This window comes from Bombina bombina, chromosome 9 (assembly GCF_027579735.1).
Source record: "Bombina bombina isolate aBomBom1 chromosome 9, aBomBom1.pri, whole genome shotgun sequence".
NCBI classification, from domain to species: Eukaryota; Metazoa; Chordata; class Amphibia; order Anura; family Bombinatoridae; genus Bombina; species Bombina bombina.
The window spans coordinates 192,991,011-193,016,441 of NC_069507.1; the positions used below are offsets into that span (position 1 = coordinate 192,991,011).

Genomic DNA, 25,431 nt, shown 5'->3' on the forward strand with positions numbered 1-25,431 from the left:
TACATGTGAAGGGTTATTCAGGGATTCCTGACAGATATCAGTGTTACAATGTAACTATCGCTAATTTTGAAAAAACAATGTTTTGAAATAGCAAATTGCTACTTGTATTTATTGCCCTATAACTTGCAAAAAAGCAAAGAACATGTAAATATTGCATATTTCTAAACTCAGGACAAAATTTAGAAACTATTTAGCATGGGTGTTTTTTGGTGGTTGTAGATGTGTAACAGATTTTGGGAGTCATAGTTAGAAAAGTGTGTTATCTTCCATTTTTTCATCATATTTTATAAATGTTTTTATAGATATGATGAAAATAATTGTATCTTTAGAAAGTTAATTTAATGGCTAGAAAAACTGTATATAATATGTGTGGGTACAGTAAATGAGCAAGAGGAAAATTACAGCTAAACACAAACACCGCAGAAATGTAAAAATAGCCCTGGTCCCAAACGGTCAGAAAATGGAAAAGTGGTCTTGTAAGGGGTTAAAAAATAAAGACGCAACAATTTTTTATTTTTTAATAAACTACACTAGACTGTATTTTGGGGGCATTTAGGGCACATTTATAAATCTCCGGTTAATTTTTTAAGTTTTAATTGGTACAGCAAGCTCGTGGTAGCAATAACCAGCCACTTGTAATTGCTGGTTATTTATCGCCCGCCCGCAGACAGTCAAATTTGCCCTTTTGCGGGCACGCAATAAATTAGCACTCATTATATATATATATATATATATAAAGATATCTCATTGAGGAATTAATAAATAACTGCTACTAAACATGTTTGTTAGAAACATAAAAGAAACAGATATGAACTACTAAAATTCTGATTATCCTTACTCTGTGATGGAATAATCTAGATTTTATTAAAGAGACATAGATGAGTACTTTGCTAATATCTTTTCCTTTACTGCACAGAAAACATTTTAGCAAAAAGTATAAATTACAGAAAAAACTAAGAAAACATGAATACAACAAAGAGACCAATCAGAGCAAAGCTTGAGAGGTCAGAGAAATAAGTGACCAACGAGAGAAGTCCAAATATCCATAAAGTGACCAATAAGTAGCCACTCCTCCTCTTTGATGCGAAAAAACACTCCAAACATATTGAGACAAATTACATAAGTCCTAAAAACATGAGGCTGAAAATTGAAAGAGATGATTGATTGAAGGATAACAATCTTCTTGAACCTGAAGAACTTATAAACTTGCTTGAAGAAGAATCAAGTCTAGAAGAACTTGATTGAAAAATATTCATGTTCAACTTAGAAATCTCCTTGGAATCCTGTTGTAGAGTTTGACACTGAAAAATCAAAAATAAGGATTAAAATAATTCTAAAATGCAGGGAGGGAAAAAATACTATAATTTGTGAAGAGAAAATACTTGTATCTGTCTCTTTAATAAAATCTAGATTATTCCGTCACAGAGTTAGGAAAATCGGAATTTTATTTCAAGGACAGAGACTCCTATTTTGCTAGTTTAATGTAAAATAAAATAAATTAATATACTAAATGAAACGGGATAGGGTGAATAGGTTTGAAATATAATTGTCTAAAAACTTTATCTGAAGACCAATCAGCAGCATTCATAATATCTTGAAGAAATGCATATTTTGAAAAAGCTTTAGAAGCCGAAGCTCCTCTAATAGAATGGGAAGAAAAATTATCTACACCACCTTGGGTCATGACCCATTTAACCCATCTACTTACTGATAGTAGGAGAAGAAACAGGTAAATGGGGTAATGTATAACAAATAAGAAGTTGATTATGAGAAGATCTAAAAGTTAAGGTTCTGCGTTCATATTTTTTGAGACAAAGAACAACACAAAGTTTTAGATGTTCAGGAAAATAAGTATAAAAAATAGAAGATGATAAAGTTTTAGTTCTACAAGAAGTAAAAAATATTACTCCTTGAGGATAAAAACACTTAGAATTAAAGTTAATAGCTTTAACATCAGATACACGTTTACAGGATAAAAGGCATAATAAAGTATTCAATGCAACAGTAAGCTGTTTAAGAGATATAAACTCTACATCACAAAAGAAAGAATATTTGGAAGATGGAGGACATTTTAAATGAATTTATAACTTCACTCAAAGGTGGTGAAATGGGATTGAGGTGTCTAGTATTGCACCAGCTAGACTATTTAAGCCAGGAGGATAAATAAAATTTCTTGGTTCCAGGGGCCCAAGAGTCTTGACGGAGGAGTTTAGCTTCCTCCGATAATCCTTCACCAGACCAGGAACCCCTGAAAACCATCCAGGCAATTAGATGTAATTTGTCTTGAAGAACTAAAGGATGGAATTGACCGAAAGGGTCTGTGAGAAGATCTGACTGACTTGGTAATAGAATTGGATGAAGGAATGACAATTCTAGAAGAAGAGGATAACATACTTGAGCTTGCCAAAAATGGCTTATTATCAGAAGGGATATCTTTTGATGTTTGACAAAAAGAAGAGTTTGAAGAATCATTGAAAATGGAGGGAAGGCATAAGCTCTGGGGCCACTGTTGTAGAAAGACATCTATTGCTAGAGCTTAAGAATCCAGTCTCCAACTGAAGTAAGGAAAATCCTTATGATTCGGTCGAGTAGCAAATAGGTCTATTGAAAACGGACCCCTTAGAGATTGAATTCTTTGAAAACTTAACAAATTTAACTTCCAATCACTATTAATTTAACTTCCAATCGCTGAACTCTGTGAGGTATCTGGATCCCCACTATGCCATCTGGTTGTTTAGACATGGAATATATTCTGCTTGAATAGATATATTCTGAGATAAACAGTCATGAATGAAAAATTTGGTTAAATCTGCTAAAAATTTTGAAGCAGTACCCCCTAAACGATTTATATAACGAACTGCATAGGTGTTGTCCATCCAAAAAAGAATAATTATAGGATAACTGTGCTTCACAAAACGTTTAACTGCAAAAGCTCCTGCTAAAAGCTCTAAACAATTGATATGGAGTTGTTCCTCCAAAAAAGACCATTTCCCTCCTGTAATTTGGGAACCACATCTTGCACCCCAACCTGATTTGCTTGCATCTGACTCTATTATCAAATCCGGGGTACTTATGAAAATTGCCTTCCCATTCAATGCTTCTATATTTATAAGCCATCAATACAATTCCTCCATAGCTTCTTTGGATAAAATTTTTTTTGTGATGATAGGAAAAACCTTTCCGAAGATAATACATTTTCAATCTTTGTAGCGGTCTGTAATGAAGAGGAGCTGGAAAGATTGCTTGAATGGAAGAAGAAAGAAGACCAATGACTCTGGCTAAAAGATGGATAGAAAATAAATCTTTCTTGAGAAGGTAAATAATTTCTTTCTTGATTCTCTTGATCTTTTCTTAAGGAAGACTGGGGGTAGTTGAGATAGTATCTATATTGAAGCCTAGGAAAACCAAATTATGGAAAGGAATTAAAGCAGATTTTTTGAAATTGTTGATGAAACCTAAATTTTGGAGAATGTGAATAGTAAGGGATAACTGATTCTTCAGAATAAAAGGAGATTGGTGAATAAGAAGAATATCGTCTAAATAAATTATCACACAACTTCCTCTTTTCCTTAACCAAGCTGTGACTGGCTTCAAAATCTTTGTAAAAGCCCAAGGAGTAGAAGAAAGACCAAAAGGGAGACAAGAAAATTGCCAAAGAGAGTCTTTCCAAAGGAATCTTAGGTATTTCCTGAAATCTGAATGAATAGGGACTGAAAGGTATGCACCCTTCAGGTCTAGTCTTACAAGCCAATCCTTGTTGTAAATATAATCTCTTAGAAGATGTATACCTTCCATCTTGAAATGGTTGAAAATCAGGAATTGATTTAAATCCCTTAAATGTATGACAGGACGGAATGATCCTTCTTTCTTTTTTACAAGAAACATATTGCTGATGAAAGAGTCATCTGGAGAAGGGGAAAGTTCTATAGCATTCTTTTTTATAATATCGGAAATGTTTGTGTCTAAAATAATTTGATCTTCGTGTGAAAACTTTATTGTAGTAGGGAAGGAATTCTGGAAAGGAGTTTGAATAAAATCTAAGGGAAGGCCGGACACTGCCTTAATAACCCATGGGTCTATTTTAATTTTTTGCCATTTTGTTATAAATAGCATAAGTCTGCCCCCTATTTTTAGATGAGAAAATCTGTGGAAAGAAAAATGGGAAAATTTACCTGGGAAGGGTCTCCTGGAGGTCCTGAATCTGAATGATCTGTTGACCAACATCCTTGGTCTCGATGGAAAAAAGTTTGCATGAGTGGAAGTGGAGGGGGCAAGGTTATTGAAATGAGACCGGGAGATGTCTGAATAGCAGCTGGAAAAGCGGCTGCCAGCCCCCAGCCCTGTTGAAAACCCAAAACCCAAAAATCAAAAATAAGGATTAAAATAATTCTAAAATGCAGGGAGGGAAAAAATACTATAATTTGTGAAGAGAAAATACTTGTATCTGTCTCTTTAATAAAATCTAGATTATTCCGTCACAGAGTTAGGAAAATCGGAATTTTATTTCAAGGACAGAGACTCCTATTTTGCTAGTTTAATGTAAAATAAAATAAATTAATATACTAAATGAAACGGGATAGGGTGAATAGGTTTGAAATATAATTGTCTAAAAACTTTATCTGAAGACCAATCAGCAGCATTCATAATATCTTGAAGAAATGCATATTTTGAAAAAGCTTTAGAAGCCGAAGCTCCTCTAATAGAATGGGAAGAAAAATTATCTACACCACCTTGGGTCATGACCCATTTAACCCATCTACTTACTGATAGTAGGAGAAGAAACAGGTAAATGGGGTAATGTATAACAAATAAGAAGTTGATTATGAGAAGATCTAAAAGTTAAGGTTCTGCGTTCATATTTTTTGAGACAAAGAACAACACAAAGTTTTAGATGTTCAGGAAAATAAGTATAAAAAATAGAAGATGATAAAGTTTTAGTTCTACAAGAAGTAAAAAATATTACTCCTTGAGGATAAAAACACTTAGAATTAAAGTTAATAGCTTTAACATCAGATACACGTTTACAGGATAAAAGGCATAATAAAGTATTCAATGCAACAGTAAGCTGTTTAAGAGATATAAACTCTACATCACAAAAGAAAGAATATTTGGAAGATGGAGGACATTTTAAATGAATTTATAACTTCACTCAAAGGTGGTGAAATGGGATTGAGGTGTCTAGTATTGCACCAGCTAGACTATTTAAGCCAGGAGGATAAATAAAATTTCTTGGTTCCAGGGGCCCAAGAGTCTTGACGGAGGAGTTTAGCTTCCTCCGATAATCCTTCACCAGACCAGGAACCCCTGAAAACCATCCAGGCAATTAGATGTAATTTGTCTTGAAGAACTAAAGGATGGAATTGACCGAAAGGGTCTGTGAGAAGATCTGACTGACTTGGTAATAGAATTGGATGAAGGAATGACAATTCTAGAAGAAGAGGATAACATACTTGAGCTTGCCAAAAATGGCTTATTATCAGAAGGGATATCTTTTGATGTTTGACAAAGAGAAGAGTTTGAAGAATCATTGAAAAGGGAGGGAAGGCATAAGCTCCTGTATTTGACCACTGTTGTTGAAAGGCATCTATTTCTAGAGCTTAAGGATCCGGTCTCCAACTAAAGTAAGGAAAATCCTTATGATTCGGTCGAGTAGCAAATAGGTCTATTGAAAACGGACCCCTTAGAGATTGAATTCTTTGAAAACTTAACAAATTTAACTTCCAATCACTATTAATTTAACTTCCAATCGCTGAACTCTGTGAGGTATCTGGATCCCCACTATGCCATCTGGTTGTTTAGACATGGAATATATTCTGCTTGAATAGATATATTCTGAGATAAACAGTCATGAATGAAAAATTTGGTTAAATCTGCTAAAAATTTTGAAGCAGTACCCCCTAAACGATTTATATAACGAACTGCATAGGTGTTGTCCATCCAAAAAAGAATAATTATAGGATAACTGTGCTTCACAAAACGTTTAACTGCAAAAGCTCCTGCTAAAAGCTCTAAACAATTGATATGGAGTTGTTCCTCCAAAAAAGACCATTTCCCTCCTGTAATTTGGGAACCACATCTTGCACCCCAACCTGATTTGCTTGCATCTGACTCTATTATCAAATCCGGGGTACTTATGAAAATTGCCTTCCCATTCAATGCTTCTATATTTATAAGCCATCAATACAATTCCTCCATAGCTTCTTTGGATAAATTTTTTTTTGTGATGATAGGAAAAACCTTTCCGAAGATAATACATTTTCAATCTTTGTAGCGGTCTGTAATGAAGAGGAGCTGGAAAGATTGCTTGAATGGAAGAAGAAAGAAGACCAATGACTCTGGCTAAAAGATGGATAGAAAATAAATCTTTCTTGAGAAGGTAAATAATTTCTTTCTTGATTCTCTTGATCTTTTCTTAAGGAAGACTGGGGGTAGTTGAGATAGTATCTATATTGAAGCCTAGGAAAACCAAATTATGGAAAGGAATTAAAGCAGATTTTTTGAAATTGTTGATGAAACCTAAATTTTGGAGAATGTGAATAGTAAGGGATAACTGATTCTTCAGAATAAAAGGAGATTGGTGAATAAGAAGAATATCGTCTAAATAAATTATCACACAACTTCCTCTTTTCCTTAACCAAGCTGTGACTGGCTTCAAAATCTTTGTAAAAGCCCAAGGAGTAGAAGAAAGACCAAAAGGGAGACAAGAAAATTGCCAAAGAGAGTCTTTCCAAAGGAATCTTAGGTATTTCCTGAAATCTGAATGAATAGGGACTGAAAGGTATGCACCCTTCAGGTCTAGTCTTACAAGCCAATCCTTGTTGTAAATATAATCTCTTAGAAGATGTATACCTTCCATCTTGAAATGGTTGAAAATCAGGAATTGATTTAAATCCCTTAAATGTATGACAGGACGGAATGATCCTTCTTTCTTTTTTACAAGAAACATATTGCTGATGAAAGAGTCATCTGGAGAAGGGGAAAGTTCTATAGCATTCTTTTTTATAATATCGGAAATGTTTGTGTCTAAAATAATTTGATCTTCGTGTGAAAACTTTATTGTAGTAGGGAAGGAATTCTGGAAAGGAGTTTGAATAAAATCTAAGGGAAGGCCGGACACTGCCTTAATAACCCATGGGTCTATTTTAATTTTTTGCCATTTTGTTATAAATAGCATAAGTCTGCCCCCTATTTTTAGATGAGAAAATCTGTGGAAAGAAAAATGGGAAAATTTACCTGGGAAGGGTCTCCTGGAGGTCCTGAATCTGAATGATCTGTTGACCAACATCCTTGGTCTCGATGGAAAAAAGTTTGCATGAGTGGAAGTGGAGGGGGCAAGGTTATTGAAATGAGACCGGGAGATGTCTGAATAGCAGCTGGAAAAGCGGCTGCCAGCCCCCAGCCCTGTTGAAAACCCTTTGAGGCTGATGAGACTGGTAAAAAATCTTTCTCGTGTTTGTTTAATTTTATTGAGAGAATCTAAAGTATTTACATAAGAACTTAACTGCTGAAGACCAGCATCACCAAACAATAATCCATCTGCTTTGGGCCCCATCTCTGTAGATGTGAAATCTGTGATCTAGAATTAACCTTCTCCTTTGGTTAGTAAGGGAGGTGTTTATGTCTCTCTTAAGAGATAGACCATTCTTTGGATCCATTCCCTGGTGGTATAAGTGTCTAACATAGAATTGCTAGAAATCTCTGATCGCTCAAAGAGCTTTGTAACTGAGCCTAAAGTATCAAGGAGTTTGTCCTGATAATATTTTAAGAACCTCTCAGGACCCCTTCTAAGATTGACATTTTTATTTCCAAGAAAAAGAACACAAATGAAAATATAAGAGAAAAATAAATTATAATACAAAATTTGACAATGAAAAACAAATTAAAATATCAATAGAAATAATAAAAAATAAAAAAGACACAAAATAAAAATAAGAATAATAAAATTAAAATAAGAACAAGTAATATAAAAATAAATAAAATATATATATATATATAAGAATTATATATATTAAACAGTTTATTAATCATTTAATTAATACACCAAATACAGTGTACTTAATTCTGTGAGCAGCAAAGAGAAAAGAGGAGGAGTGGCTAATTACTGGTCACTTTTTGGATATTTGGACTTCTCTCATTGGTCACTTATTTATCTGATCTCTCAAGCTTTGCTCTCATTGGTCTCTTTGTTGTATTCATTGTTTCTTCTGTTATTTATATTTTTAGTTAAAATGCTTTTTTATTTCCAGTTTTTATAGTCAAGGACCACCTTTAGCCATGTGCCAATAATTTACCTTTTTGCCAAGCTTCCCTCCCGTATTCTGCATTAGTTCATTGTTTTTTTGTTTTTTTTGTCCATATCTTCTACTCCTTTAGCTTCCTCACTTCTGTCTCAAAATGTATTATTGCTTATCTCTTTTACTGATGCTTTTACAAGATGATACACATGGCAAAAAGATTTAAAGATAGATACTTAAATCATGCAGTCTTAATGGAACTCTCGACTACATGTAATACCTGTCTGGTACAATTGTACATATGTTTCAGAGGTTGGTGGTCACTATAGTTTATTAGGTCTGTATGCTACTAAAGTAGTAATCTGCCAACAATGTTGTATTGTTCTCTTGGGAACAGTTTTTAAATAGATCTGAGTAAACTTCTTATACTCAGAGAACGTTAAACCGCATTTAGTTCATATTACCAATAGTGACCCTCTAAAGTTATAACCTCTGCCAATACAAGTTAAGTGCATATACAACAAGTTATGAATATCGCCAAAAATATTTACAAGATGTACCTGCTGCTAATACAATTAAGTGAGCATAAACCATGTTTCCGGCTAATTGAATATTGCTGATTCTAGGTGAACACTCACATTATTAACAAGTCAATAAATTACATCAAAGAAAATAGCCTAAGGAAAGCTAAAACACAGGAGCTCCTAGGACTCCTCAACAGTACCCTAACGTCCCTTACATGTTTTGCCTAAATGGCTTTCTCAAAGGGATCCCCAGATCTTTCTCAAAGGGATCCTCAGATCTACTTAAAAACTGTTCCCAAAAGAACAATACTCATATGTGATTACAACATTGTTGGCAGATTACTACTTTAGTAGCGTACAGACCTAATAAACTATAGTGACCACCAACCGCTGAAACATATGTACAATTGTACAAGACAGGTATTACATGTAGTCGAGAGTTCAATTAAGACTGCATGATTGAAGTATCTTGCTAATTAACCACATAATACCATTGTTGCCCTTAAAGTACATATCTCAGATACTCATATAACTCTCCAAGCTTACTATGTTTAATACACCTACTCAAAGAGCCTAAGGGGTCAATTTACTAAAGTGGGAGCGGGCATGATGTAGCGTATCATGTCCGCTGCACATTGATAAATGCAGACAGCATACACTGTCGGTATTTATCATTGCACCAGCAGTTCTTGTGAACTAAAGTGCGAGCGGACATGATACAATGTAGCATATCGTGTCCGCTGCACATCGATAAACGCCAACAGCATACGGCACATCGATAAATGCCGACAGGGTACGGTAATTACGTAATAAAGTAGTGCCATTGGCTCCTTTTTTTTTCTTAAGATGATACACATTCCTGGTTTTCTGTACCATTTCTGCAATGGATTATGTAAAGAACTAGCAGAAATACCATAGAACTCCATCTCCCTCACTTAGACATCTGTGCAAATGTTTCTTTTTGGCTACACTATAACATTACTCTATTTGTCATGGGGAATTTACGCACAGCTATTTTTAAATTATTCATTAGTAGATGGGATCAATTCAGCTGGCATTTTTACAACTACTTGTAAGAGGTTTGTTTCTCTTCACAGTAAATTATATGGACATTTTTACGCCATGTTTGTCTGACATTTGGTCTAGATAAATATTTTATTATACACATAAGAATTTGAATATAATAATTGTTCAAATGGTTTATGAATCTACATTCACCTCTCTGTCAGCCAAATAATTAACTTATATATATATATATATATATATATACTGTATATATATATATATATATATATATATATAAAATAAAAATAACCTTTTCCAGTATGTGAAGAACATTGGAATGTGCAACATTAATAACTCCTGTTGGGTTAGTGGGCAAGTGATGTGTTAGTTTTTTTCTTCTTCTGTGCTCTCCATTAAAGTCTATGGGGAGAATAAATTAGCCCAGTTGCGATATCCTGAAGTCCTGAAGTTAGTGCGCATTAACAGGAAAACCTAGTGAAACGCTTAAACCAATCCCTAATAACCATTTCACAGGCTGTTCAAGGGTTTTTAAAAGAGGTTTTCACAAACTTTTATACGAGCAAAAGGCACAACGACAAAGCACAAGTAAAGAAAGGCTGATTGATTCAGCGTAGATAATGGCCTTCTGTTGTATTTGAATTCCGGCTTTTGTAATTAAAAAATTTTTTTAACATCCAAATACTTAATGGTGTAATAAATACAATATTTCACAGTTTTTCAAGTGAACTATATATATATATTTACTTTGATTAAACCAGAAAACTATTGTATAATCATGGAAAAAATATGCTTCTTAACATCCGAGATATACCATACAAGTAGGCTGCGGATTTAGAAAATTTAAAATATCCTTCAACAATCTTCTAATGGTTTGGAATACCCCTGTTGAATTGTGCCCTTGCAAAGTATAGGGTTGTTAAACTGCCTTAAAGATACTTTAAAAAGTGGTGGTAAATGGGTTATTGTGGGGTTTTCTATGGATTAGAAAGACTTTGAGTTTGTCATGGTCAATCTGCATAGAAATGATCCTGCCAAGGATTTAAAGTGATGATAAAACTTTACATTTTAAAATCAGGTCTGGAATCTAAGCAATATTTTAGGTAGACTTAAATTGATCACTTGTAATGAAGATGCGCTGTACCTTACTTTTTAATATAACTGTGCCATTCTAATACCAGTGCTCCAGCCGCGCACTTCAAAACTTTTTTTTTGTGAGCTAACAGTTTGAACTGTTCTGCAATCAGAGCTCTAGCTACAAAAAAAAGTGCCTTACGGCTAGAGCGCCGATTGGAGAACAGTTTAAACCGTTAGCTCACAAACAAATTTGAGTTTTGAAGTGTGCGGCCTGAGCGTGGGGTATTAGAATGGCAAGGCTAGATAAAAAGGTAAGTCACAGTGCATCTTTATTAGAACAGATCAATTAAAGTCCCTCTAAAATACTGCTTAGATTCTGGACCTAATTTTAAAACATGTAAAGTTTACTATCATTTTAAACACAAACTGTGAACTCTCTCCTGCTGTTCCAAATTCGGATATGGCTGCTGATTTGAGCATATGGATGTATTATTTTTCTAATTGGCTTATCAGCTATTTCCTCCTTTGGATTAGCATGAAAGCAAAGGGGAATTTGCTTAAAAAATAAATTGAGTACTTCATCTATATACACTAGAATGCCTTTTACCAGAGGCAAACAAGTTTGAAAAGGAATGTCCACTTTAATTATTACAACATAGCTTGCATGTGCAAAATGAGTTAAACACATAGTTAAAGTCAGCTCCAAAGCAGAAATGTACTACTGAGATTTTGCTGAGCACATCTGATGAACCAATGACAAGAGACATATATGTTTAGCTAGCAATCACTAGCTAGCTCCCAGTAGTGCATTGCTGCTCCAAAGTCTACCTAGATATGTTTTATTAACAAAGGATACCAAGAAAATGAAGCTTATTTGATAGCAGATGTAATTTGGAAAGTATCTTACAACGACATGCTTTCTCTTAACCATGAACGTTTAACTTCACCCTTCATATCTCTTTAAAAAATCCTATGTTTATAGTGCATTAAGATTTTATGCACTTATAGATGATTAATGGCACATGTGTCCTTTGTTATTTACTAGGAAAGTGATGAGACTGAAGTCGACAAAAATAAATGCTGTACCCTGTGCAACATGTTTTTCACATCTGCCATTGTTGCTGAATCTCATTATCAAGGAAAGACTCACGCAAAACGTGTGAAACTTGTGCTCGGGGAGATACCAACTACACCAGCCCAAACAGGTGAGATATAATTGCAAAATACTCACACTTTATTGCTGATATTAAATGTCACATAATCTGCATGTTTTTGCAAGTGTTTTTAACACTATGTAATTTTCATCTGCCTGAAAAGCTTTGTATTAAGTGTATATGATACAAATGTTGTCAGCTGGTATTGTTAAGGTTCAAACCAGTGCTTGTAATATGGACAAATATTGTGCCAATTTATTTATTTTGCTTATATAGTGCAAAAAGGTAATGCAGCAATGAAATACAACATGCTTATATCACTTTGTAAACCTCCTACTACTTTAATCAGGTAGGATATATGTGTGGAGGGAAAAGGGAGGGAGGTGTCCTGGGGAGGGGTTAGGAGAAAAAGAAAAAGAAAAAAAAAAAAAAAAAGAAGAAAAGAGGGGGGTGATGTAATCACTTACAGGAGCTAGATCCGTCTAGTTCTATCCATCTACTCCAGATCTCGTAGTATGTGTCTAGTTTGTTCAGGGAGTCATATACGTATTTCTCCATGTTTTTAAGATAGTCTACAATATCCTTTACTTTCTTTAATGATGGAGGGGAAGATTGTTTCCAATCTCTAGCTATAGCTAATTTTGTAGCTATCAGTATATACACGATCAAGGTTCTGTCGGATTCAGAGAAAGTCAAACTGCCCTGATGCAGGAGACCCATGGCCGGGTGTAAGGGGATAGACAATCCTATGTTACTAAGTAGCTGCGATATATTTCTCCATAGGCCTAATGTACTTTTTTATCTAATCTGTTTCATTCTCTTGGTATCATTTGTTGAAGAAGCAGGAATGCACAACTGGTTTCTAACTGAACACGAGTGAGCCAATGACAATCTGTATATACAGTATATGCAGCCACCAATCAGCAGATAGAATCTACGCTCTCTGCTGCCTCTGAGCTTGCCTAGATAAACCTTTCAGCAAAGGATAACAAGAGAAGGAAGCAAATTAAATAATAGAAGTAAATTGGAACATTGTTTAAAATTGTATTCTCTATCTGAATCATGAAAGAAACATTTTGGGTTTAATGTCCATTTAAGTCTGTTCTGTGTTGAACAATATACAAATAAACATTTAATCTCATAACACAAGTTATTGGCCCTGATATAAATGCATATGTTGCTAGTTTTACCAGAGTTTTCACAGAGCACAGGGTGAATTGAATTAATAGAAGTGATAAACAGGTAGAGAACCTTTATCCAAACTACTGGGGGTGAAAAAGGTTTGGATTTTGGAATATTTGCATCTGTAAATGGGACAGTTTGGAAAGGAGATGGGACCAAGTGTAAACAACAAAATCTTGTGCTATTTATTCAATATTTACATGTCATAATACAGCTTATACATGTAACCAAAAGGTAGTTTTATATCATTTGTATTACTTTTGTATACATAGTTACCTCAGAAAGTATAGTAAACATAATATGTGTTGTTTATAATAAATATAGGCTATTTGCATTTTTAAGCACACAAAAAACAGACACAGGCAGAGAAAATGATGATTTAGAGACAGAAAAGTTATTTTTGATTTTTGTTTTTTAATTAATGAAAAAGTTTGGATTTCAGAATGTTTGGATTTTGGAATTCCGGATTTGGGTATATGTACCTATACTTGAATACATGTGTTGTTGCTGTTGTGAAATTGGTGCTACAGCATTTGTTATTGCGAGTATAACAAACACAACCACAAGGTCACAACATTTTTGGTTCTACAACACGTATTAAAGGGACACTGTACCCAAAAATTTAATTTCATGATTCAGATTGAGCATGAAATTTTAAGAAAATTTCGAATTTACTCCTATTATCAAATTTTCTTCATTCTCTTGGTATCTTTATTTGAAATGCAAGAATGTAAGTTTAGATGCCGGCCCATTTTTGGTGAACAACTTGGGTTGTCCTTGCTGATTGGTGGATAAATTCATCCACCAATAAAAAAGTGCTGTCCAGGGTACTGAAACCAAAAAAAGCTTAGATGCCTTCTTTTTCAAATAATGATAGCAAGAGAAAGAAGAAAATTTGATAATAGGAGTAAATTAGAAAGTTGCTTAAAACTGCATGCTCTTTCTGAATTACAAATGAACAAATTTGGGTTCAGTGTCCCTTTAACTTGGGTGTTAAAAAATGTCATAATAATTAAACAAAAACTTAAAGAAAGAAATCAACACATTTTATATTCGTTCATTTTTTAAATTTGGTAATAAACAAGTAATTGGAAAATTAATTATTCATGTTTCCAACAAAAAAATATAAGTCTACTGTGTGAACATGTTGTCATAGACATGGGTGTCTACAGAATGAGGCACGAGAAGGCAAACTCCAAAAATTGCAAAATATGCCTAAAGTTTGATCCAGGATTGGCATTAAACATAAAATTAACTTAATCCAATGCAATTAAAATTGATATTTGACCCCTTTTTGGAAAGAGTTGAACTTGAACCTCCACTTTTAGCTGCAATATCAAATGGTAAGTAGGAAAATGGAAGTGATCTTTCTCAGCTAAAAAGAAATGCATAAATATCTGAAACTACTTACATCAAAGAGAAGACTTTTCTCTTTAAAATGAGGTGCCCCATAAACCTATAGATAGCAAATGGATTATATCAAATAGATAATTTTTTTACCTATTGTACGCCAAGTTCTTTTAAGTTAATAGAAGTGGAAGGTACCAAAACTATATCTTTTTTTGGGGGGGGGGCAAAAATTAATTCTACATTTCTATGAAGCCATTTACATGAAATATAAGATATATAGTATAGGGGTATAGTGATTTGTAGATATGATTAATTTAAAATGCTGAATATTTTAATCACTAATTTAAGAAAAATAAAATGGATTGGTTAAAGAGGCATAAAAGTGCAAAATTAAAAAGTCTTGCACTTTTGCTTGTATATAATTATGTGTTTAACCCCTTTATGTGTATGTGTTATAGTGAGCTACAGAGCAGCAGTAGACTACTGGGAATTAGCTGAGCGTATCTGATGAGCCAAAGACAAAAGTGATATGTGTGTAGCCACCAATCACCAGCTAGCAGCCAGTTGTGCACTGCTGTTCCTGAGCCTACCTTCAACAAACCCTAAGAACAGATTCTTCAGACACTCATAATTACAGTTACTGATGTGGGCAGCTGTCACCTAAAGGGCATTTTTTTTAAAAAGCCTAGCTTTACCAAACTATTGACAAGAAGGTGGTCCCTCTAGCAATAGAACATACAAGGTTAAAGGGAAACTAAACCCACATTTCTTTCTTTCATGATTTAGATAGAGCATGCAATTTTAATCAACTTTCTAATTTACTCCTATTATCAAATTTTCTTTGTTCTCTTGCTATCTTTATTTAAAAAGCAGGAATATGATGCATAGGAGCCAGACCATTTTTGGTTGAGAACCTGGGTTATGCTTGCTTATTGGTGGCTAAATGTAAGCCTCCAATAAGCAAGTGCTATCCATGGTGCTGAACCTAAAATAGGCTGACTGCTAAGATTTACATGCCTGCTTTTTACTTAAAGATAGCAAGAAAACGGAGAATAAATGATAATAGGAGTAAATTATAAGTTGCTTAAAATTGTTGCACTATCTGAATCATGAAAGAACAAATGTGGGTTTAGTGTCCCTTTAATCAGAAATGTAGCTATTATTTACATGATTAGACTAGATTAGGGCTGTCTAAATTACAAAAAAACAAGGGATGTAGAGACAAACACAAAAAAGGTAAAGAAAGACAAGGAAGAGAGAGGAATACACAACAGAGGGAGAGTAAGGAAAAGAGAGACACACAGGAGGGGGACAAGTGACAGATGAATAAAGTTTGAAGAGTAACAGGGAGAGAAACATTGAGGAGAGACTCAGTGAGAGAACACAATATGATAGAGAGACAATCAGAATAGAGAAGGAAAGATAAGGACAGGAAAGAGTGAGACACAATGAGGAAGCAACGTACAATAATAGATCTACATGTGGGGACAAAAGGGAAATAGGACCCATCACCTGAAAACAATTGTGAACCTTTTTAAGTTAAGAAGATTGTGCTGTTGCATTTCTACTCTCATGCACAGACTTTAGAGGAGGGATAAGGTGTCATTTATTTTTTTATTTCTAAAACCAAGAATGTCCCTGAATTTGAGCAACTCCTTTTCATAACAGCCTTTAAACATTTGGTCATTTCTATGGGGGAAAAAACAACTAAGTCTTACAGTTTAGTCCACTCCATCTTTATTATTCTTTCTACCAATACTGAAGAATTCTTCCCTCTCTGTGCTAAGAAAGCCTCTTCATGCTTTTTATTTTGTCATATTTTTGGTGCTTTTCATGTCTACTTTTTCTCTTCCTAAATGTATAAATGTACAATTTATAAAAATAAAAAAATAAAAAAAATTTCTCCCTTTCAGTAAACGTTTACCAGGTTCAAACCATTACTCTAATTCAGCCCCCCAGCCTTAGGGCTGAGACAGGATGCAATCAGGCTAACCATCAAATTACCCTCAAATAATAATAATTCTAATTATTAATTATTATTATTTTTATTATTATTATTATTATTATTATTATTATTATTATTATTATTATTATTAAAAAAGCCAAATAAACTTATTTAAAAAAAAAAAAAAAGGTCATGCCTGATCACAAATGATCACAGTTAAGGGTTAACATTATGCTAAAATGCCAAAACCTTTACCCTAACACTAAATACAGTATTATTAACTATTTAAGGTATTATTTAAAGTATTATTAACTATTTAAATAAAAACAATTAGCCCTTATTACCACAGATCACAATTCTAGCTGTAATGATCAAAGGGTTAACATTACCTTAAAGGGGCAGTCTACACCAGAATTTTTATTGTTTTAAAAGATAGATAATCACTTTATTACCCATTCCCCAGTTTTGTATAACCAACACAGTTATATTAATATACTTTTTACCTCTGTGATTATCTTGTATCTAAGCCTCTGCAAACTGCCCCTTTATTTCAGTTCATTTGACAGACTTGCAGTTTAGCCACTCAGTGCCTGCTCCCAGATAACTTCACGTGCACAAGCACAGTGTTATCTATATGAAATACATGAACTAACACCCTCTAGTGGTGAAAAACTGTTAAAATGCATTCTCAAAAGAGGTGGCCTTCAAGGTCTAAGAAATTAGCATTTGAACCTCCTAGGTTAAGCTTTCAACTAAGAATACCAAGAGAACAAAGCAAAATTGGTGATAAAAGTAAATTGGAAAATTGTTTAAAATGGCATGCTCTATCTGAATCATGAAAGTTTATTTTGGCCTAGACTGTCCCTTTAAAACTCCAAATCAGAGACTGCTACATTACAATATAGGGACTAAAAATAAATCCCAAATATTTTGCGTGATTCATTTTGTCCATGCAAGTGAGGTTTTGAATATCAAGCCCTAAGTGCTATTGTATTGTCTTGATTCATGCATTTGTTGATTATGCAAATATACTGTATTTACTGGTCCTTTAATAATATGTTTGTTACAATGTAGCCACAATATTAGAATTTATACAGTACTAGCTAAACTTATTCTGATACTTTTCTAACAATGCAATTGTACTACACAAACTATGTTCTACTATGCATTGTAAAAAATGTGTATTCCAAAGGTAAGAAAGCATTGTAAGATGAAAAAACCATGGCTACTGTCTTCTTTGGGAAATTTATATATCCCATACATGAAATATTCTACATAAAAAGAAAAGAACATGCTAAAAGTTAAACAAACATATTTACTTAAATAACAAAAAGACTTAAACTACATAATATACTATTTTACAGTAATATATATATAATACAGTATATACAAGTGTGCAATATACCCACAACCCCCCAGCTCCTATAACTTTATTATTTATGTCGTAGTTTCACTATTGTATCGTAACCATAGAGTTTAAAGGGACAGTTTATTCAAAAATATTCTCCCCTTTAATTTGTTCGCAATGATCCACTTTACCTGCTGAAATGTATTAAATTGTTTGCAAGTATTTCCTTTACCCTTATATTGGCATTTGAAATAGTTTATTTAGCCTGTGGTAATCTCACCCATACTGAAAGTTTTTGGCATCAAGGCCAAGCTGTGTTAACACAGCCAGTAGAAGAAATTACATTCCCAGTGAGTTATAGAAGAGATAAAGTAATAAAATGTTAATTTTCCGTTGTTCTCTTCAAGTATTGGTGATTGGGCTACGGATAGATATAAGATAAAGAAGCATGTATATGTACACAATGTGATAAAGTAATGAGATCTAATTATACCTACAAGTTCAACCAATTTTATTAGGTTGTGGCTTCAAAACACAAAATTAACTCATTCATATACACAAATAAGCCTTAACCCTTTGAGTGCTAATGATGGCTCTAAACCCTTCCAAATTTTCCCAGTCAGGTGCTGACGACAGCTCAGAGCAGTCGCCAGCACTCACCCATCTTGAGGGCAATCTGGGGGCTCCCATCGACTCCTACCCTGACAATAGGGCCTGTATAGAGACAGACATTGCTGGGGATTCACATTTTGCGTGGTGACGTCACGCGCAATGACGTGATGACATCACTGTGCAACTTTATTGAAAATTTACATTGGACAGTAGAGGGAAATGGGGCATGCTGCTTAGAAGCCTGTATCTCAGGCATCTAAGCAGCTACAGACCCCCAAGACCCACCAGTGTAAAGGTAATCACCTAACCTTTCCAACTGTATAAGTCTTGATAATATATATATATATATATATATATATATATATATATATATATATATATATATATATATATATATATATATATATATATATATATATACAGTATATAATGGATGAACTTGCTTTTGATATTTATTGGATGAATTACATTTTTTTTTGTTAAAGACCAGTGAGTGCCTTCTTTCAAACGAGGAATATATATATATATAAAAATAAATAAATAAAAAAACCTCAAATCCAGCTTAGCACCCAGGTGGGAGATTGCTTTGCACTCAAAAGCAAATCTCATACATTTTATACTCTGCAACTGGTAAAAAAAAAAGTAATTGGAAACACATTAAGGGAAAAACTATTTTATAGTATACTGTCCCTTTAAGTTTCACTTGTCATATGTAAATTGTATTGCCATTCAATACTGTCAAAAATTATAATTTATATTACACCTCCAATGCAGGTGACGATGCTGCTTTTAACATTCCGCATATGTCAGAGAAACACAGAGATGTATAGTAAAACCCCTCTTGGCGAGAATGCATTCAGACACTAATTTCAGCCCTTTTTATCGCCAATCTCAATCACAATACTGATCCCTTTTTAAAATATCATTATTATCACAATGCTTTTATGAATGAAAGAAAGAAAGAAATTCTTGAAATGTTGTTGCTTCAAACCTGAATTTTCATTGCTTGCATTTTTTGATTTTTGTGTTTAGTTTAGTGGTAAGTATTTAAGTTGTAAGTATTTAACCCATAAAAATAAAATTAAAGGAAATGAATGAATAATGACAAATTTTGTCAGTATTTTTCATTTTCTTTCCTTTTCGCTGGAACATTCAGACCGATTTTCGTTTCTGTTTATGAAAACAAAAATCCCATTTTCGAGATGAATATGCATTTTCTGAAAACTAATGCACACTCAGGAAGGAAGAAAGAACAATCTATAAATGGTTCCAAATAAATGATAATCTCTGTGTTTTAATAACAATTCACCTCTATAAATAAAAGACCCATTTTAATATTCAGATCACTGTGTGTCAGTAAATCATACATTACTGCACTGCATTACTATAGTGTTTGCCTAAATGCTCTTCCAACGTCTGCTTTCAGCTGCCAAATGGAAGAGCACACACATTGACAAGTCACTGATTCAAAATGATTGCTCAGATTAGAATGTTTAGTACCAGACAAGTAACCTTTACAGAGTGTGTTAGAAAATGTGAAGTCAGGTGAATACATTTTCAATTGCTCTGTTTTCCTTAAGCAGATTTAAAAAAAAATATGTTGGAACAGAGCAACAATTGACCTGTTGAAGCTTATGACTAACACATGCAATGCACATAGTACTTGACTAGTGCACAAGGTTAGCTCTAATATATGGACACTGTCATTAAGTCCAATAATTGCTAATTTGTTTAAGTAAGTCACAGGCAAATATGAGAGCCAGAAGCATTCATTTGTTCTCGTGAAATAATGAGGGCAGTTCTCAGTTTGCTGTGTTTAACTACTGTGCTTCTATTTGAGTTGTTCAGTGTGAATACATTGTAACATACATGTAGAATGAACATCTATCTAAACAAATGATGTTGGAAAAATTTGCCAAATTAAGGAAATATAAAAAAAAAAAAAAAAAAAAAAAAAAAAAAAAGGTTATAAATAACTTACATTTGTGGATAAATGTGGCATATTATTTTTTTATAATGATGATATTGGAGATGATTATTTTGCAAATATTTTTTTTTATTTTTAGCAATAAATTAAACTCTTTGAGCCAGATTACAAATGGATCCTAGTTGATTATGCGTGGTGTGCTATTTAGCACTAGGGATTGGCGAATGTGATAAATGTGTAATTCGTTTAGTAGAACACATGCAGGCCCATTTATCAAAGGGCTTGCGGACCTGATCCGACACTGCGGATCAGGTCCGCAAGACCTCGCTAAATGCGGAGAGCAATACGCTCTCCGCATTTAACATTGCACCAGCAGCTCACAAGTGCTGCTGGTGCAACGCCGCCCCCTGCTGACTCGCGGCCAATCGGCCGCCAGCAGGGAGCTGTCAATCAACCCGATCGTATTCGATCGGGTTGATGTCTGGCGATTCCTGTCCGCCTGTTCAGAGCAGGCGGACAGGGTTATGGAGCAGCGGTCTTTAGACCGCTGCTTCATAAGTTGTGTTTCTGGCGAGTCTGAAGACTCGCCAGAAACACGGCCCTTCAAGCTCCATACGGAGCTTGATAAGTGGGCCTGATAGTCCTGTGGACATTCGTTTTGGACATACGAATGTTGATAAGAATGGAAATTAAAAAATTCTGTAATCAAATGTTATTTCCTGGTTTTGAATGTTACGTTAGTTTTTTGAATGTTCATAATTAGAATATACACAGACAAAATGTTTTTATGTAACATGCGATTTAACAAACACTATTCAAAAGTACAATAATAGTTCATGTGGTAGGGAATTTAGTAAATTGATACAAAATAGATACAAATATATCAATTCAAATGTTTCTGTTTCGAATATTGCATAAGTTGAATATGACATTTAAAGACAGCATTAGAAATACTATTACATTAAACAAATGTTAGAATGTTGTACAAACATTCAAAATTCGAAACAAACGAACAAATGTGTTAAAATTAATTTCATTTTTATAAAATATTGCAAAATCTTCACGCATCCCTATTTAGTTCTCAGTCCCACACAATCAATTTAGGGCCCTATGATATAAAGCTTTCTGGGCTGGCAACATTATTAAAGAATCCTCGCCAATACGTCTATTTCCCTAGTGGCATGATCGAAAGCCATTTTTTACACTGGAAACTGAGTGTCTCGCTAATTTGCGTATACTGCATTTTTGTATGAAAAGTGCACAATAAAATTCATATTTTAAACATCATACAAAATAAATAATTGATCCATTCACACAAAAATGAGCAGGGGAAAATTGTATTGTTGTGGTGCATAAAATCGTATTTTATCAAAAACTTAAAATTTGTATGTAACTTATACATGAATAAATCATATTAACTATGCACAGCCTAAATTGTAATTTAAGTGCACTGCATGTGCAAAACAAAGCAAGATATTTGTACTTTAAAGTACAAAATACAAAGCACAATTGTTGTTTATTCGTAAAATGGAATAAACATGGGCATTCCATCGGTGTATATGAAATCGTCTCTCTAATCCTAGTGTAATTCTGTAAAAAGATTTGTGCACTGCAGATGTCACAGTTTTTTTAGCCAACTAAAAATTTATGTGCTTTTCTCAGAAAACTCAAAATACTTATAACACTAATAGACACATGCATACAAAAATATAGGTGATTGTAAGATGCTATACGCAGAAATCAGCGTAATGGGATTTATATTGGCTGCAGGATTTAATTTTTAAAGTGCTCCCCCTGCTAATTTCACTCCTCGGTGCAGTGTTTCAATAAGACACATCTTGCCACTTGCTGGGACTGCCGCTTTTTTTACGATAATTACGCCAGTGCACCGCCTGCGAGAGTTGGACAAAAAAAAACATGTCTGAAAATGCGAGGTTTAGATCATCAGAACCTTAGTATGTCTTATTTGTGGCTAAAATTTTGCAACTAAAGCATTTTTACACTCTTTACATATAGGGGCCGTTATATCATGCCCCGTATTCAGCCCTATGCATTTGTTTCTTGTCTGAAACAGCAGTTAAGAAGCAGCGTTCTTAAGACCGTTGTTCCTTAACTCGTCTGCCACCTCTGAGGCGGTGGACAGCAATCAGCCCGATTTGATACGATCTGGTTGATTGACACCCCCTGTTAGCGGCCGATTGGCTGCGAATGTGAAGGGGGCGGCATTCATTAGAAATGCTTGTGCAATGGTAAATGCTGACAGCGTATGCTGTCGGCATTTATCGATGTGTGGCGGACATGATCCGCTACAACGGATCATGTCCGCCAGCATAATGGTAAATCGGCCCCATATAGTGTGCCATATACTTTAAGTGGAAGTGTAAAGAGGTAATGCGTTTTGTCTGTGCGTGTTACAAGTCTTTAGTTAAATGTTGTGCTGGAATAGTATCTGAAATACCACATTCTCTTTAATTACTTTTCAAAACCTGCTATTAACTATTTGTACTTGTTTTTCCACTTTCAAGTACACACAAACATACTATAATTAAGGCTTTAGAAATGTGGAACGAAAGATTGAAAAAAAAAAGTTTGAATCATTGAAAAAGATTTAAGGGGTTAATGTATATGACAAGGGGGTTTAAGAATGTGAAGGACCATGGGTGTTCACATGTGAGTATGTGAGTGTGTAATGATACTAATCCTATGTATTTAAATCTAGTGTGTATACAAATATTTTATATGTAATATCTAATTTGCACAAGGAAACAAACATGTAAAGTGTATGCCCAAAACTTTGTTATGTGAATGGAAATATTGTGTTAGAGAGGCTAGTTCACTCAGTTTAATATAAATTCAGTAGTGTACACAATACCAACATGTGCTCCATAGATATTAAAGATACATGGACCCCAACATTTTCTTCCATAATTCAGATAGGGCAACCAATTTACTTCTGTTAGCTAATTTGCTTTGTTTTCAAGATATCCTTTGTTTAAAAGTAGAAATGTGCATTCATATTGAGAAACGAATATTTGTTTCTTTTCAAGAACTAAATATCAGAATGAAGGCATCAATGCATTTTAAAAAGAATTAAAAAATACTGTAGAACTTATTTCTTTAAATTACCTTTAAGGAGTTAAAGGGACACTGAACCCAATTTTTTTTCTTTCGTGATTCAGATAGAGCATGCAATTTTAAGCAACTTTCTATTTTACTCCTATTATCAAAATTTATTTGTTCTCTTGCTATCTTTATTTGAAAAAGAAGACATCTAAACTAAAGAGCCAGTCAATTGCTGGTTCAGACCTCTGGACAGCACTTGTTTATTGGTGGGTGAAGTTATCCACCAATCAGCAAGAACAACCCAGGTTGTTCACCAAAAATGGGCCGACATCTTAACTTACATTATTGCTTTTTAAATAAAGATACCAAGCGAATGAACAAAATTTGATAATATGAGTAAATTAGAAAGTTGCATGTTCTAACTGAATCACGAAAATTGGGGTTCAGTGTCCCTTTAGCTGAATATTCATTTCAAAAAATTTAGATGAATCAAATATTTTGGTCCTGCAAAAATCTGTTTAAAAGCATATCTAGGTAGTCTTAGGAGCAGAAATGCACTACTGGGAGCTTGCTCCTTATTGGTTGCTCCACAGAAATGCCTCTTGTCATTGGCTTACCCAATGAGTTTAACTAGCTCCCAATACTACGTTGCTGCTTCTTCAACAAAGGAAATTTAGAAAATGAAGCAAATTTGATAATAGAACTAAATTGTAAAGTTGTTGTGTGCTGAAAACACTGCTTGCATTTTAGTGCACAACTTGCATTTTAGGCCTTTGGGTCTTAAGTCAAGGAAGTTATCATTTATTACTTTGTCTTTATCGTGATCTGTAAACTTGCAGCAGAGTCTGCCGTGCTATGCAGCTGTGGAACAAAGCCTAAAATGGCACTAACAGTTGCGTGCAAGCATAAAGGGGTTTATCGCGGCTCTTTGCACGCGTCGGAAGTAGCGTGCATGTTACAAGTTGAAAGTAAACGTGTTTGCTTGAGCACAATTTAATATAATGCGCATTGGGATATCACGACTTAAGAGCTCTGCTTAACTGTTACCCTCGACTTAAAAGTTGCCCAAAAAACAGTACAGTTACACTCATAATAACACCGTCTAGAAAAATTATTAAGAAAACATATTGTATAAAAAAGCTCTAAGGGCTCAACGGTATGAGGACTCATGTGTTCGATACGGTTGTGATATTTGCACTTCGGCTTTTTGCATGCGTCTGGTTAGCACAAGCGAAAACTTTTTTACTTTCAACTTGTAATTTGTGCGCTACCTGACACGCACAAAAAGCTGAAATCTAGCTGAACTAATGCTCAAGTGGGAGCATTAAATAGCGATCCACTCGTAATCTAACCCAAAGTAAGACCACACCAAGGTTGTTTTTGAAATGTGTTTATTGATAGGAGAATCACAGCATATAGGAACCTGAGGGAGGGGCATCCTCACACTGAGGTTTTCTAACCATTAAACTACAAAGTTGGGCACTCCCACAATTATAAAATTTAGATTACCTCTGCAAAGTGATAAATAAATGAATTAGATGAAAATGCATTAATCTGTAAAAAAAAGAATGCTGAAACTGCTTGAAAGTGAAAACAAAGATGGGCACCTGCTTTTACAATACATTCTTACTAGCCTAGGTATATAAAAGGGCAAAAAGAAAAAAATAATGTGTAAAAACATTTTGTTATTGCAGTACTGCCTGCATATAGCTTTGTGTTTATCCTCTACAAAGGGGTTAAATACATAGGGCCAGATTACAAGTGTAGCGGTAAGCCGACATGCGCAAACAGTAGAAGTTAGAATATCACAAACGCATTAGCGTATTCCCCCATAGAAGTCAATAGAGCAAAAAAAGTGGAACCTAACACTTTAGTCACGCACAAACCCGATCACATATTCTCAAGTGCGCTAAACCAACATGAAAGTATGAATATTTGTATTTACAATGAATATTTGTATTTCTACATATATCTGATAGTATTTTGGTACAA

General features: G+C 34.1%; 1 protein-coding gene across 1 annotated transcript in view; it reads left to right on the forward strand.

Annotated features, from left to right (window-relative positions):
* Window positions 1–25,431, forward strand: part of LOC128640494 (zinc finger matrin-type protein 4-like) — a 269,542-nt gene that overhangs the window by 155,147 nt on the left and 88,964 nt on the right. Inside the window, exon 3 of the mRNA XM_053692972.1 lies at window positions 11,904–12,063. Coding sequence (XP_053548947.1) covers window positions 11,904–12,063 — 160 coding nt within the window. The remainder of the gene's footprint in view (window positions 1–11,903; window positions 12,064–25,431) is intronic.